The 15,213-nt window shown below is 40.6% G+C and overlaps 1 protein-coding gene across 1 annotated transcript in view; it reads left to right on the top strand.

Moving 5' to 3' along the window:
* FAM135B (family with sequence similarity 135 member B) overlaps nucleotides 1–15,213 on the top strand; it is a 149,376-nt gene that overhangs the window by 81,614 nt on the left and 52,549 nt on the right. The window contains exons 4-5 of the mRNA XM_066336528.1: nucleotides 4,008–4,078; nucleotides 6,419–6,592. Coding sequence (XP_066192625.1) covers nucleotides 4,008–4,078; nucleotides 6,419–6,592 — 245 coding nt within the window. The remainder of the gene's footprint in view (nucleotides 1–4,007; nucleotides 4,079–6,418; nucleotides 6,593–15,213) is intronic.

Below are 15,213 nucleotides of genomic sequence, written 5' to 3'. Positions count from 1 at the left end.
TTATCCAATATTAATTTTATCCTTCCTCTGTGGAATACCTCTGACTAAATATCCCTCCCCTCAAATTACAGCAGTTTCCACTGTGTTGAGCAGGATGATTTCTGATGATTTTTGCATTATTATTCAGGAAAGCTGTACACCTCACAAAATGGAAATAAAAAATAGCCCACAATTTGCCTCACAGCTAAAACTCATTGTGACTCTTGATCTGCGGTGTGCAGCACCACTTGGCTTTCCATGGGAGGTTCCTTGGGAAGAGGACAGCTGCCCCATTCTGTACTTACAGATTGGACTTGCACAGAAAAGCTCAAGTTTTCTATGTGGTGAGGTAACTTTGGGTTTTCATGGATGTAGAATAAAAGGATAAACAGGTCTGTTGTTCCAGATGAGTTGCTGAAGGCACTCTAAAGAATCAAAGAAAAAAAAATCTGCAAAAATTTTGTGTATTGAGCATATTAGCACAATTCACTTCTGTTCAATGCTCCTAGCTTCTTTTTTCTGCTTTGATGTCTTGTCCTTCACAGCTTTTCTAATTTGTTATAAATGTGGAAGAGAACAAAGTGTGCCACTACTACATCCACAGCTATTCAGAGACAGTTTTGTATCTTTCTACATAATCTCCTATGTTGGATGGAATTCTTGCAATGCAGTGTTGGCAAGTCAGCTAGAGATTTTTAAAGTGTTTTAAATATCATCTGTGTTCATAACTCTTAATTTATTTAGCACACAACAGATGTGAATCCTTTTTTGTGCCTTTTGTGTGCCATGGTGATTTTTCTTGGTTGAGGGTGAAGGTTCTGTTCACTGTTTCTTTCTGTGGATGGAAGTTATGATAAATAGGCAAAGGAGTTAGTCTGGGTAATGGAAATATGAGTTCACACTCAATACAGTTCACACTCCATGCAGTTTCTGCTGTCAGAGCTGGAATTATCCAATATTATGTTAAGGGAGCATTGTTCTTCCTGGTGTTATGTAGTTTTGCTGATGAGATGTTTTGCTGAAATAGACAAAAAAACCCCAAAACACAAACCCAAACAAACAAAACCAACCAAACAACAAAACTAATGTGAATGTTCAAATTAGATTATTTGCTACTGAGTTTTTTGGTTTTTATTCACCTCTTCTGCTCCAGCATAACCCTAGATATCCTTAAATATGTAAATACTTTTTTTTTTTTTTTTTTTTGCCTGGTATTAAATGGAAAGAAGCACTATTATTTGCCTAGAAGTGGCACTGAGCATGCCTTTCACCACATAAATGGTGCTTTAAAATGCTTTGCTTTACTTGACATCTTATTCTATATTGTCCCAGCATAGAGCATTTTTTGAATTCAAAGGAAACAATATTGCTGGGGCAGAATTTATTGCTACAAAGAACTCTAATTTATTTTCATGAGCTTTTGCTTTCTTTCTTATTAGAGAAGAAGCTTTGCCTTTTTCATCATGCAGTAGAACAGAAAACTTGTCTGGCTTCTTCCTTGCTGGCCCCATTCAGGGAAAATTTAGTAGCAGGGAGAGAGCAGAGTGAGGCAAGCTGGAATATGACAGTATATTGGATTTTGTATTTTCCAGAGAAATTTAAGTGATCTATGGCATCCAGATCATTCATTTTGACACTCTAGTCAAGTAAATATTAGAGAGGGAAAAAGGAAAATATTACCTCTGTAGTAAGAACTGGGATAGCTTTTATGTGGCATTTTGCACTATTCTGATCAGTCTAATTTCAATACAGTTTTGGGATTAAAATATTTAATTTATGCAGCTAACTGCATGACCACATGCAGTGAAGAGTATCTCTTGGTCTCTCAGGCATCTGCTCACTGCCTCAAGGTGTTTGGGCTGAGTGTCACCAGCCACTGAACTTGTTTTGAGCAGAGACTCAGATCTCAGTGGCTGTTGCAGGTGCTCAGCAGTGTTGGGCACAGACCCAAGATTTCATCCCCTTTATTTGGGGAGGAGGAGGAGGTGGTTTGCTTTGTCTGAAGCACTATACTGAATTTCTAGTTTAAATTCAGCATGTAGCTTCAGTAATAATTACTTTTTTTGCCACTGCCAGCAACTGAGATTTTCAGTGACAGCAACTCATTAAAAGGGGAAAAAATTGGTGTTTTTTTTTTTCTGGGGGGGGGAGGGTGTTTGTTTTGTTATTGTTTTTCTAATGAAAGGCATTCTTCCTGTTTTGAGACAATCAAAAAATCTCAGTATACAGAAGTGGGAATTTTCCCTTCACATCTCTATGCCTGTGGCCACGCCAGAAGAAATACCACATTACTTCAGAAGGGATTAAATTTAACGTCTTTCAGATTTTTTTTTCAAAGCACAATTAATCCTTGACTCTCAATTTTCTTACTTTAACAGGAAAAGATTGTACATTGCCAATGCAGTTTCACCTTTGGAAAACCTGGCTAAACGTGATTTATATTATTTATTTTATGAATCCTACCTGTCAGAGCAGGGTGGATGCCTCTGATGTTGCCCTCAGTTCATTTCTAGTATAGTCTGTGCTCTGTTAAGACGATGATGATCAGCTTTGGAAAGCAGAGTTCATGTTGCCTGTTTTAAGTAATCTAAAATGCAAATGTGTCTAGACCAAGATAATTCTCTAAGCTTTATCCATTGTCAGTGGCACAAACAGAAATTAATTGCCCTTCTCCAGTGGGTACCTCAGGATGGAGCAGGTCACTCTCTGCATCTGCTTGTTGCTTGCCACTGACAGAAGACAGAAGTAATACACCTCACATTTTTGTGGCAAAAATTGGACAAAAATAAGTTGTATTTATGATACCATACCCGCAGTGAATAACTTCAATTTTCTACGTTTTCTACGTCTGTCTGTGCACCTCCTGCTGTTTTCTATCATGCTATAAAGGATATTTACATTCACAGAAAGAGACTATTTTGGTTTAAAATATATTTTTGTCTGTTCATATTTCCATTTAGGTTGTTAGAAAAGATATTTTTAAAATTCTATTAAACCTATGTTTCTTGGGGAAGAATTGACATTTCAAATGAGTGAATAAGAAATACTGGGCAGCTTAATCTTTATTCTAATTTATTTCAATTGATTACACTTGTTTAACTTGGCACTGTTTAACTGTGCCAAGCTGGCATGTGCTATCCAATTTATTTCTTTCCCAGTGAAGGTAATGAACTACTAGCTCTGACGCTGTCTCCAATCAAACTATTCTAGTGACCATAAAAGAAGGGTAATTTTACTGGTGGGACCTGTTAGATGAGTTAGAATGGAGGTACCAGTGAGTCACACATGATTTCTTCAGTGGTTTTGGTGAGCAGAATCGTGCCACATATAGACACACTCAGTCATGCAACGAGTTAAACTTCTGGTTTAGTTTATAAACAACGAAGGCCTTTGAGTTTTGGAAAGAAAATGGGCAACATGAGAATCATTGACAAGTTACCTATCTGCTAAGGGCCTGAAAGAGTGACTGTGAGGCCTTGGTTTGCTAAGACATAAACTCAAAGATCAATGATGAGTGATCAGCAATTTCCAGAATTATTTGAGCTATTTCTGAATGTTTTAAGCTGTAAACTTTGAAATTTCTATTAGTACAGGTAGGTAACCACTTGGATTTGTGGCTGTTTCTCATCTAGGAAAACCCAGTCCTTGCTTTCTTTCAGCTGATAAGATAACCCAAAGAAAGGCTCACTCAGTGGGGGAGACCAGCCTCAGAAATGCTCCTCTGGCTCTTGGAGTGCAAGAGCAAGGATCCAGCAAATACAGAGCTTGATGGTCTCTGGTTTCTCTTGTCTGGAGTGATTTTTTTGACCTGTCATGGCACCCGGGGGCAGATAACACCTCTGACTTCTCTGGTTCCCCCTGACTCCCTCAGCAATTACCTCGACTCCCAGTCACACTGGCTTCTTTTTGCCTCTGTGCTGCTGCTCTGTGGTCTTTCCTTTGCTCTTATCAGACAAACCCACCCAACTTTGCCTTCTGTGTCACGGGTGCCAACCTACAAAGGTAACCTTCTCTCTCTCTTTTTGCAGGTGGAAGATGCATTGAATGAGGCAGATTTTCAGCTCAAGCTGGACCTGCACTTTACTGATAGTGAACAACAGTAAGTGCTGGTTTAAAGCTCAGTTGGTAATGTGGGGGTCTGCTCAACTGGAAAACTACTTGATGAAATTACTCCTTTTTAAAAGGGAGAGCTTTGATAAGGCTTCCATTTGCCTTAGTGTTGAAGTCTTCCTGTTTATTCTCTCTGTATTTGAAGTGAGCATCTCATATTCGCCTGCTTAAAGGAAGAACATATTTTTCTCCTTGGAGTGTGTAAGTTTCTCAAAGGTTTTAGGAGTTGCTCTGTCCTTACTGCTGTTAAAGGTGATATCATCAGGGCTTCCATGTGGGTCAGGGTCTGTGACTCAGGTATACACTTCTCTCAGGAGGCAATGATGCTATTTTCTGGCTGAAGACAGGACGTAATTAGAACATACTAAGCACTGTCTTTCTATTAAAACAAAGCCTCTGCATTTTAGGAGGAAGTAGTATCCTATTGAATTGATTTCTCCAACTGAATTTGATCTGGAATCTTAGGTGAATGTGGGAGTAGTATTCCTCCCTGAGACATAATGGGAAGTGTCATCCCAGATGTTATTTTGAAGTCTTAAGCTTTAGGCTTTCATGTTTTTCAGATTCTGTGCTGCCAGGATGTAGTTCTGAGCCTCATATTAAGTGCTAGTAACACTCCCTCACAGAGTAGGTAGACAAAACAATATTTTCTGCTGAGGACAAAGGACAACTTTCAGCCCAACAGCACAATCAACAGGGACTGAAAAGAGAAAGAAGAAGGATGAGACCCTCGCAACCTGAAGCTGTAATCGGACAATTAAACCCCAACATGCAAATGGACCAAAACTTATAAAAGTGTGAGACTTTTGTGACCAGTTAGCCATTTTGTTAGTCATTAGTTCCACCCTGGGTGTTAGCCTTGGTTAGGCTCTGTCCTGCCCAAGGTGGATCTGAAGGCCTTCAGTACATATCTGCTTTATTCTCTAGCTCTGTCCAGTCTCTGTTCAGGTCAGCCTTCCCAAGGTATCAGTTGAGCCTCAATGGGTCAGAGAAAATGGTTCAGTGACTTGAGTCACATTTCTGGGGACGTGGATGGAGAGAAATCATCTGAGCTATGTTTCATCTGAGGCTGTCCCTATGGGATTTTTGTTCATACCCACACAGTACACAAACAATTCCAAGAATATGTTTCTATTATTCCAAGATACAAAAGAGAAAACTTGTTATCTCAGGCAGGGGGACTTGACTATCAGTTCTTGTGGGTCTAGAAGAGAGAAAAAAACAAACTTAAGTTACAACCAAAATAATAAATAATTGAAACCTTTCAGTATGGAATTGTGCTCTAACCTATACACCTAAGTTCTGTTATCACCTAAAAACTAATGTGATTTACTATAAAAAAGTAGGGATTTTTAGAAAACAGTATTCTGTAAATATCATTGAAAATTCTTCTGGAACTAACCATGCACCACTCAACCATCTATTCCTAGTTTTTCTTAGCTCTGGGGAAAAAATTAGCTTCAGAAGTGTCTTTAATGCTTTTAAAAGAATTCCTCTTCAGAAATTTCACTTGCACTGGAGGATCTGTTTAGCATTCTCCAGGTTTACAGTCGTCTTCTGTCCTGCAGATGACTCAGATGTCATGAGGTGACTGCCACTAGGATGGTAATTCTAAAATAGGTTATAAACAAACTTTTAAATTAAAAGCCGTGACTTTTATTTACTGAAAAGAAACAACAAAGAAAACAAAACAAATCCCAAACAAACAACAAAAAACAACCCAAAAGAAGCTAACCCAAACTTCTACTGTTTCTCTGCAGTACTTCAATTCTCTTTGAATTCTAGCTTCTTCCCAAAAGTTTTTTTTAGATCCACAACTGAGAAGGTACTCTGAATATTTTCAGCTGTGTCTGGCCCAGGACTGCTTCTAACTCTCACAGATTGTTGAGCTGATGTTCAGACACAGAAGAAGACAAGAGTTGTGGTGTCCCATCTATGAGCACTCAAATAATCTGAAACAGTTTTCTAAATGCATTTCCTTCTGCTATTAGATCTGATGTGCCTACTAGTACATAGCTGGACATCAAGGGCAACACCAAGGAAAGCCAGAATTGTGTCACTTCTGTACTTCTTTTAGCCATACATTAATGTATAACTCTGCATATGTCTTTATTTTTTTTTATTCTATTTACCATTAATTATATCTACATTCGTATTAATATTATGCTTGGCAGTGTGCATCACAAGATGCTCCTCAGTTCTGCTAACCCTTCTGAAAGTGGGGAGTGACAAAATTTCTCTCAATCTGTCTCTGTCTGCTGCGTGTAGCATGTCACAGGCTGTGGCAGCTCAGCCCTTCACCGACCCCTGTGTCCCCTTTCCCTTTCAGGCTGAGGGATGTCCCCGCCGTGCCCATGATCAGCAGCCGCACGCTGTGCCTGCACTTCCACCCCCGCCGAGGGCTGCACCACCACGTCCCCGTCATGTTCGACTACTTCCACCTCTCCGTGGTCTCCGTCACCGTGCACGCCTCCCTGGTGGCCCTGCACCAGCCTCTGATCAGGTAATGGGCACAGCAATGGACATGGGGGGGCACAGGAGGGGCCTCTGCTGAGATCTTCCATCACTGGATGGGAGAAGCAGAGAGGATTATTTAGTTTAAAGGTTTTTGGGCCTGGGTTGAGAGTCTGGAGGTTGGGGTTTTATGTGGGGTGTCTGGAGCTGCTTGCTGGCTTGTTCACTCACCAGGTCCCCATACAGGGGTACAGCTTTGTAGCTTTTAGGTTTGATGGGTCTGAACCTCAAGCAGAAGCATGGTAAACGGTGTGGAAGAAAGGAGGACTCTGACAAGGGCTGGTTTATTGGCCCCAGGAGGCCCACATGAAAAATGGGTTCATGGGCCTTGGGTTTCAGCTTAAATACAGGGAGTGTGGAAAGGGACAGGGGACAATCTAGAACCAATGCCAGGTAGGATGGGAGTGACCAGAACAAGAAAACAATTAGCAGGACATTTTATACATATCCAGGGCAGAGAAGTCATGGGCTCTGCCAATCACCCCAGCCCCCCACTGAGCCAGGGCAGGGCTGCAGGGGAGATGAACAGGACCCACAACTAAGGAAACAACAAAGAGGGGTTTTTTACAAGGGGTAGGTAGAACAAACCATTTTACAAAATTTGGTAACCTAAATTTCACACCGCAACAGGGTTTAGAACAAAACTCTGACACAGGCCTCTTCTCTGGTACCCCCACTGGAGGTCTGGTGTTGAGTGTGTGGCAAGAGAGTTCATGGTGTCCAGAGAGGTACAGCTGCCGGCAGGGAAACAAACAAGACAAGTCTCTGTTTTGTTAAGCTCGAGAATCCATTTTTATTTCCCCCTGAGCCAGAGAGGGGAGAGAAGATGAAGAGTCCTCAGGGGCAGTGTCGTGGGGTTTTGTAGGGTGTTGCAGAAGAGGAGTCTTGGGGTTTGGGTCAAGGTAGGAGATAACACAAGGAGAGTAAGATCAGATTTCAGCCTCCTCAAAACGGGAGGACTCCGAAGTCTGGTCAAAAAATTACAGGACTTTTGGGAAAGAGGTTTAAGAATTTGATTTTGTCTTGATCTCTGTTCCCCATCTGTAATAAGGAAAATGCAAATTGTGTTTTCCTTGGTTGTTTTTCCTCTTCAGTCTAAAAGCAACGAAAAGCATTTACATTTTCCTCTCTGACGATTTGTTAAGCTTTCAGGACAGCTGGACTCATCCACGGTCTCTGTGCAGGAATAGAATTCACACAGTGGTTAGGAGGAGGCATGCAGGACTTGGTGCTGGCTAAGGCTCCACGGGATTTTCCCTTTGCAGCATCATCTGGTTTGGCTGTGCAGCACAAGTCAAATATAATACCAGCTGCCATGGGGTCTAGGTGTGATTTATGTTATCTGATTCATAATGACAAGAAAATAATCAGAACTCCTTCAAGCAAACAGGGCTGGAGGTCAATAGCTTCTAATATTTAGGAGCAGGAAAAGGGAAGCAAAGTCTTTCTGGCAATTTACTTAGAGCCCAGTCTTATCAGCACATGAGATAGAGAGGGCTGAGAGAGGGAGAACTCCTTTGGTTTGGAGCAAAATGCAGTGTTCGGATTGCTCAGCTTCCTCTAACTCCAGCAAGGTCATTTTCCCTAAATGACCAAGAGATCTTAGTTTTGTCAAATATGTGCGAAGAGCACAGTGTCAGAGAGGAAAGATGAATCAGTAGAGTTGTTTTCCTTAGGTTTTGTGTTTTGACTTGATACTTCTTTGCTTCAGTTCTCTATTGGGGCAAAGACATTGCTTGAACATGATACCACAGAAGGAAATTGGGATGGCAAGAGGTTGAGCCTGAGGTAGTGAGAAGTGAGAAGTTGTGGATGCCCCATTCCTGAAAACTGTTCTAGGTCAAATGGATGGGACTTGAGCACCTGGTTAGGGAAGGTGTCCCTGCCCATGGCAGGAGGGTTGAAACTAGATAACCTTTAGGGAAGGGGAAACCTCTTCCAAGTTAAGGTCCCTTTCAAACCAAACCATCTAAGGTTCTATGATCTGTGAGATGTGACTAGGATATGTCTCATATCAGCAGATCAGACTGACATATCTTATGCTCTGCTGATGTGATACAGGAAACTGCTGTATTATCTGATTTTCTGTGTGTTGACTTTTCAAACAGTGAATTAGGTTGTAACAGACTACTTCTAACCAGATAGTTTTGATCAGATAATTTTCTCATTGTTCTACCCTAGGCAATGGAATGAAAGAAAATAGCTAAGAGGCTTAATGATGTTTTCAGTTCTGTGTTTATCCTCTAGAGAATGGGGTTCTGCAGCCTTGTTACTGTTATTAGGCATAAATCACATATGAGCAAAACTGTTCCATAGTCAAATATTATAGCTTTTAAAATACTATTTGTGGACATTTGTGAAGTGTACAATGTATTTACTAGTGCTGTGGAACAAAGAATTTGACAACAGAATATACAGTCTAATTTGCTTAAGGCCATAAATCATTTTAAAGTGTGATAGTGAGGATTTATCTTCTTCTTGATAAAATATTCCAAACCCAAAGAGTTTTTATATCCTGCATTCTCTAAGTATAAATCACGATGAAGACAGTAATGTAAAATAAATGGCTCTTCAAGCACTCTAAAATAAAAAACAGCAAATTAAAACTTATTTGGGTTTTCCACTGCTCAGAACTTTCCTTTTTATCATGTATCATTGCAGTTTATTAGGAGCATAAAAAAATTAAGTATACAATCAGATTTTTTTTTCATAGCACAATAGAACCTGAATGACTAGAGAGGTTTTTGGTTTTTTTTTTTTCTTTTTATTTTTGGTCACATTACAGAAAAAAATAAACCCCAAATCATACAGTCTCAGAATGGATTGAGGTGGAAGGGGCTTTAAAGATCATTTAGTTCCAGCCCTCCTGACACGGGCACTAGACCAGGCTGTTCAGAGCCCCATCCAGGCTGGCCTTGAACACATCCAAGGATGGGGATAGTTTCATTATGAAGGAAAAAAAAAAAATCTATGAAGTGTTTCATTGTGGTTTCATTTGCTACCTTGAACTGCCCCACCATGGTACATACTTTGTGTGCATATACACATTATTCCTAGGCATATCTATAGGACCCATATGTAAAATTGCAACAGTTCTAGACATATCCTGAAAATAATATGTAAATCGAAATTCACTGCTGTATTGAAGTTTTCCTGCAACACCACTTGCCTGAAGCTCATAAATGCCCTGTGGACTCAGCTTTTCATATTTTGTCAGCTTTGTTGACAATTAGATGCTCTTGCTCAATTTCTTCCATGGTATTTGTGTTTAAGAGGAAACAAGACTTTGGCAAGATCAATTCAGGCCTTTCCCTTCAGGGTAATGCATACTCACAAGCAGATCCTGCTGGAGAAACCTTTCCAGGGTGCCTCAATTACCTCCTGCTTCTTCGACAGTGAACATTTTGATATGATGTTTGTCCTGGTTAGAAATTCTAATATATAAATATTACATAAGTTTGAAACTTTGAAGCCCTCACCTTTTACCAACCTGAGACTGAGTGAAATTCACATGTCTGGGATCCTTTGCAGGCATCTGGATGGAAATTTTGTGATTCAGCTTTTCTAAAAAGTGTAAAGGAGTTTTTTGACAGGGTCCAAATTCATAGCAACTGCTAATGGCTTTGTGGATTTACTGGGAAAGTGAGAGGCTGGGTAGGAATGGGGTGAGGCAGACTTTGAGTGAACTCATCTCCAGCTTTGTTAGCACAGAATCATAGAATAGTTTGGGTTGGAAGGTACCTTAAGTTGTTTTGTTCCAACCCCCCTTCCATGGGCAGGGACACCTTCTACCATCCCGGGCTGTTCCAAGTCACATCCAACCTGGCCTTGGACACTTCCAGGGATGGGGCAGCCACAGCTTCTCTGAGCAACCTGTTCCGGGGTCTCACCACCCTCACAGTAAAAAAAATCATCCTAATCTGAATAAATCTCTTTTTCAGTGTAAGCCATTTTCCCTTGTCCTATGACTACATACCCTTGTCAAACACTTCTCCCCCTCTTTTTTATAAGCTATCCTGAGGTACTGAAAGGTGCTGCAATGTCACTCTGGAGCCTTTTCTTCTGAAGGCTGAACAACCCCAACTTTCTCAGCCTGTCCTCAGAGGAGAGGTGCTCCAGCCCTCTGATCACTTTTGTGACCTCCTCTGGGCCTGCTCTGAGAGTTCCACAATATCCCCCAATTTCCGTGCTGGGGATGCCTGAGCTGGATTCAGCATTGTAGGTGAGGGTCTCACAAGGGCAGGCCAGAGGGGCAGAATCCTCTCCCTTTACCTCCTGCTCATGGAGCTTTGGATGCAGCCCAGGATGTGGTTGGATTTCTGAGCTTCAAGAGCACATTGTTGGCTCATCTCGAGTTTTCCATCCACCAGAACCCTCAAGTTCTTCTCAGGGCTCCTCCCAATGAGTCTCAGTCTGTACTCTGACCTGGGAATGTCCAAACTCAGGGGTGGCACTTGGATCTGTTGAACCTCATGAGGGTCTTGTGGGCCCACTTATCTCCAGAGCAATCCTATTTTCTGTGCCTGTGGGATCACCACAAGCATGGTGTGATGCTTTGGTCCTTGGATTGCCTCATCTCTCTGCTCCTTGGCCAGCTGCAGCCCTTGGCAGCAGGGAAGGGACTGCTTGGCTTTTACTTGTCCTTACAGAGCACTGAGCCAGAGCTTGGTTAAAAACCCTTACTCTCATCCTTAGAGATCTTTAGCTGCTTTAAAAAGCACCCCAGGAGAGGCTCAGGAAGCTGGACTGCCAGGGATCAAGTTCAAGACTTTTCTTTCCAGGCAGGAGTGGAATAATAGGGTACAACTGGGCTGTAGGATTCATTGATTGTGATAGCTGTTGTCTTGACCTGAAACGCTGCTCCCTTCACCTTGCCCTAGACCCAAACCCTTTGACAAGGCACAGCAGGACACTGTGACACCAGGAGCTGTGCTGTGGCAGCTGCTGTGCTGGCTGTGGTGTCTGCACTGAGTGCTTTTCACCTGCAGATCATGGAGTAATATTTCAGACTTTCAGAATCTGGGAGAAATAGAGCAGAACCTACAGCAGGAGTTGGATGCCACATCCTAGTATGATACAAGTGACAATTCTCTTTGGAAAGTTGAGGGCTTGCCTCTGGCAGCCTTATTTTACCCAGGCTGACAGGAGATGAGCAGGGTGAGCCTGTGAAAAGATAACCAGAAAAAGGGAACAATGTTCAAGCTTGAAGCTGCTCCCCTGCTGAGGCATTGGCCTCCATAGACACCCTAAATACCTTCCATTCCCTCACCTAACATCTAGGGGCTAGATATGAGCAGACACTTGTAAGAGGAAGGTAAGGAGGAGTAGGAGGAGTGGAGGATTTGGACTCAAGTTTTCTCATTTGTATAGGTGAGTTTGGTTTCTGGCCTGAGGCACTGACTTCTCCTTTAGCTCCCTGTCCCTTGACAGGACTGTGAGTGCTGATTAGCCCAGCTGCTGCTGTTAGAAAAGACACTGCTCCAGCATACTAAGACTTCAAAAACTATTTCTTTTTTTTTTTTTTCCCAAAGGAAAATGTGTGAGTCTGTGGTGTAGAGATCTGCTTAGTCTCAGGAATGCTGCAAACAGTGTTTTACTTATACTGGACTCACTTAGGAAGCAAACACAAGAAACAGTTCATTAATTTTATAGTGCTCTTCACCTCTTCCCAAAAAATAAAAACCCAAACCACCAAGGAAATAATAATAAAAAAAGACAGTAATGATATTGCTGCAGATAAGCAGATCCTTTGCCATGGGCAGCTGGCAAACCTGTTTCCTCTTGCTTACCCAAGAAATGGGTTTATTTTTTCCAGCTTTCTGGAGTCTCCTTAAGTTTCTATTCCTTTTTCCACTTTCATACATAAGTTTATGTGAAAGAACAAAGTAGGCTTTCAGGATTTTCCTTGTTAACATTGAATTCTTAATTGCTCGTCTCCCAGTCACTGTTTGAGAAACAACAAATCTTGGTGAAGTCTGAGATGGAGAAAAAGTATAATACAAATTTTGTTGGTGGAGCAACCAAGACAGAGATACTCAGTTTTTCAGTGCCTTTACCTTGTTGTTTCTTGAAGAGGAAAAAGACTCAAAGGAACACAAAATATTAAAGATTGCTGATCTAGCCCTGTTCTAGTTCTCTGCATCACTGCACTGAGGAATTAGGCCAGCCCTGGCCCTTCTTGAGCAATTCTATCTCACCTAAATTCATATACTTCCAGGCATCCTCCTGTTCCTCAAAAGCACATCTGATCCATCTATAAATGATACATACACTGTGCTGCCTTCTGTACCTTAAATGTGGGCGCAGATTATGCAAGCCCATTTCCCTACAGCTGACTCCTACTGATGGGCAGCTCATGTCTGAAACTGCACAAATATTGCACTGGGGATTAAAATTCTACACTTATTTTCCCTCTCCACTCTTGCAAGTACATTAATCTGTAGGGAAAAAAAAAAAGAATTTTTATGCAGTAAAGAGCTACTCCTTCCATCATATGTTTATTAGAAGAATACTGGTTTATATTATTTTCCTCTAACAAGTCACTTATAATAACTGGATATTTTTTCCTTTGAATTTTCTTTTATTTGGTAGTTTGTTATGTATCTGCAAAGATAAACCTCTACTTTGGCATGCCATTCTCCAGTGCTACCAGCTGAGAAATCGCATAAGAAAAACATGACAATTCCTGAGTCAAATTTAAAAAGAAAAATCCTAGTCAAAAGCAAATTAATTATCTCCACATGGTTTTATCTGCTTTCAAGTTTCATAGCATCTAAGGTTAATTCGGCACAAATGAGCCAGCATTTTTCAGCAGTCAAAAATCACTATTGATTTCAAACCAGATTTTCCCCAGACTCTGTTTAGTATCTATGGAGAGATACCTATTTTCATTAAAAAATTATTTTAATAAACCTTAGCAGTTTCACCCAAAAAGCTCAGAACATTTTACAGTCACTGATATTATAACCTTATTGAAGCTCCTTGGATAAAAGAGAACCATGTCTAGAGGAGCACAGTGTGTAAACATCCCTAGATTATTCTTAAAAATAAATAACAGATCACCCATGCACCCTATGGCCATGTGCCAGTAGTAATTAGCCAAGAGCTATATTAAAGTTTTGAGTTAAAACAAGGAGGGAAATTGGTGTTGTCACTACGATTTTCCTTATCTGTGGGAGAAGGCAGTTCCTGGTGAAACAGAAACAGATGATAGTGGGGACCATGAGGGTTTAATGCTGAGTTATGCTATTTCTGTGGGACTGACTTATATTTTCAATTTTAAAGCAGTAATATTTTATGTATGAGGTACTGAGAGAAATAGAAGTAGTTTCTCCAAGGATCTGGCCTAAATGGAACACAAGCTCATTTCTTGAATCTCCACTCCTGGTTTATTCACAGGATTATAATTTCTTGTCTTTCTTAGAAAGACAAGAACTTCTTAGAAATGTGATTATTGTCTGTGTATAGAGGTTGTTTGGTTTGGTTTTCTTACAGTTTGATAATTTCATATAGTGCAAGATAGGTTTTTATTCCAAGAAAAAATCAGATTCCAATTTTTTTCCCCCCATTCTGCTAAAAACTTTGTTTTATGAAAAGAAACTGTTTGGCTTATTAAAAAAACCCCAAACAACCAAACCTTCCCCTGCTAAGAAAGAAAGCCCCAAAGCTCCAAAACAAAACTAAAAATGAAAGAAAAGTTTGAGGGTTTTTGGCAGATTATTCTGAAAGAGAACGTGGTGTTCTATTACACTACCCTAAAGTATTTTTTCTGATATTAGTCAATAACACATCTGAATTAAAATTTTTCAAGACCATTGACTTTCTTATACTAGGAAATTGTCATTTCATTTTTATATAAGAGAATTGTAAACAGAAGAGAAAAAAAACAAGGAATGATTTTTTAATATTTTGTGCTATACGAGAAACTACTGTTGCCACATTGAATTCTACAACAGCAAGTTCAAAAGAACCAGAAAGTTCAGCACTTATTACAATGTGCAATTCATTCCAAAAGATGTTACAGAAGCTAAAAGTATAAATCACAAAGTCATAGACACAAATTCATAGAAGGTAACCATGACTGCTGGAAATAATTGCTTGAACATAACCTTTGAGTCAGAAATGTCTTAAATTTTGATTGCTGGCTCTTGCAGGCTGTAAGGAAGGAAAAAAATGGACTTTTCAAGGCAGTTTACTGTACTGTGTGTTCATAGATGACTGCTGTAATAATTGTGAGGCTCCTTTGAAGGATAAAGGCATAAAATCATAGAATTAGGGAATGATTTGGGTTGGAAGGGACCTTAAAGATCATCTTGTTCCTTGCCGTGGGCAGGAGCAGCTTCCACTAGACCAGGTTGCTCCAATCCCCATCCAATCTGGCCTTAAAAACTTCCAGAGATGGGGCATCTACAAATTCTCCCGGTAACCTGTGCCAGGGCCTCACCACCCATGGTCTCATGGATAAGGTCATCAAAAGGGCAGCTCAGAAAGATCCCATCAAGCATTTCACTGAAAATATTATTAGTTCTGCACACATTTTAATCCTCTTGGGCACATACATGTTACCTCTTTTGACTTTTTTATCCTGACTTCAATTAAAATCTGAGGTTA

The sequence above is a fragment of the Sylvia atricapilla genome, chromosome 1 (assembly GCF_009819655.1).
Source record: "Sylvia atricapilla isolate bSylAtr1 chromosome 1, bSylAtr1.pri, whole genome shotgun sequence".
Classification (NCBI taxonomy): domain Eukaryota; kingdom Metazoa; phylum Chordata; class Aves; order Passeriformes; family Sylviidae; genus Sylvia; species Sylvia atricapilla.
Note: the sequence above shows the minus strand (reverse complement) of the source record. Positions and strands in the feature narration are given on the sequence as shown.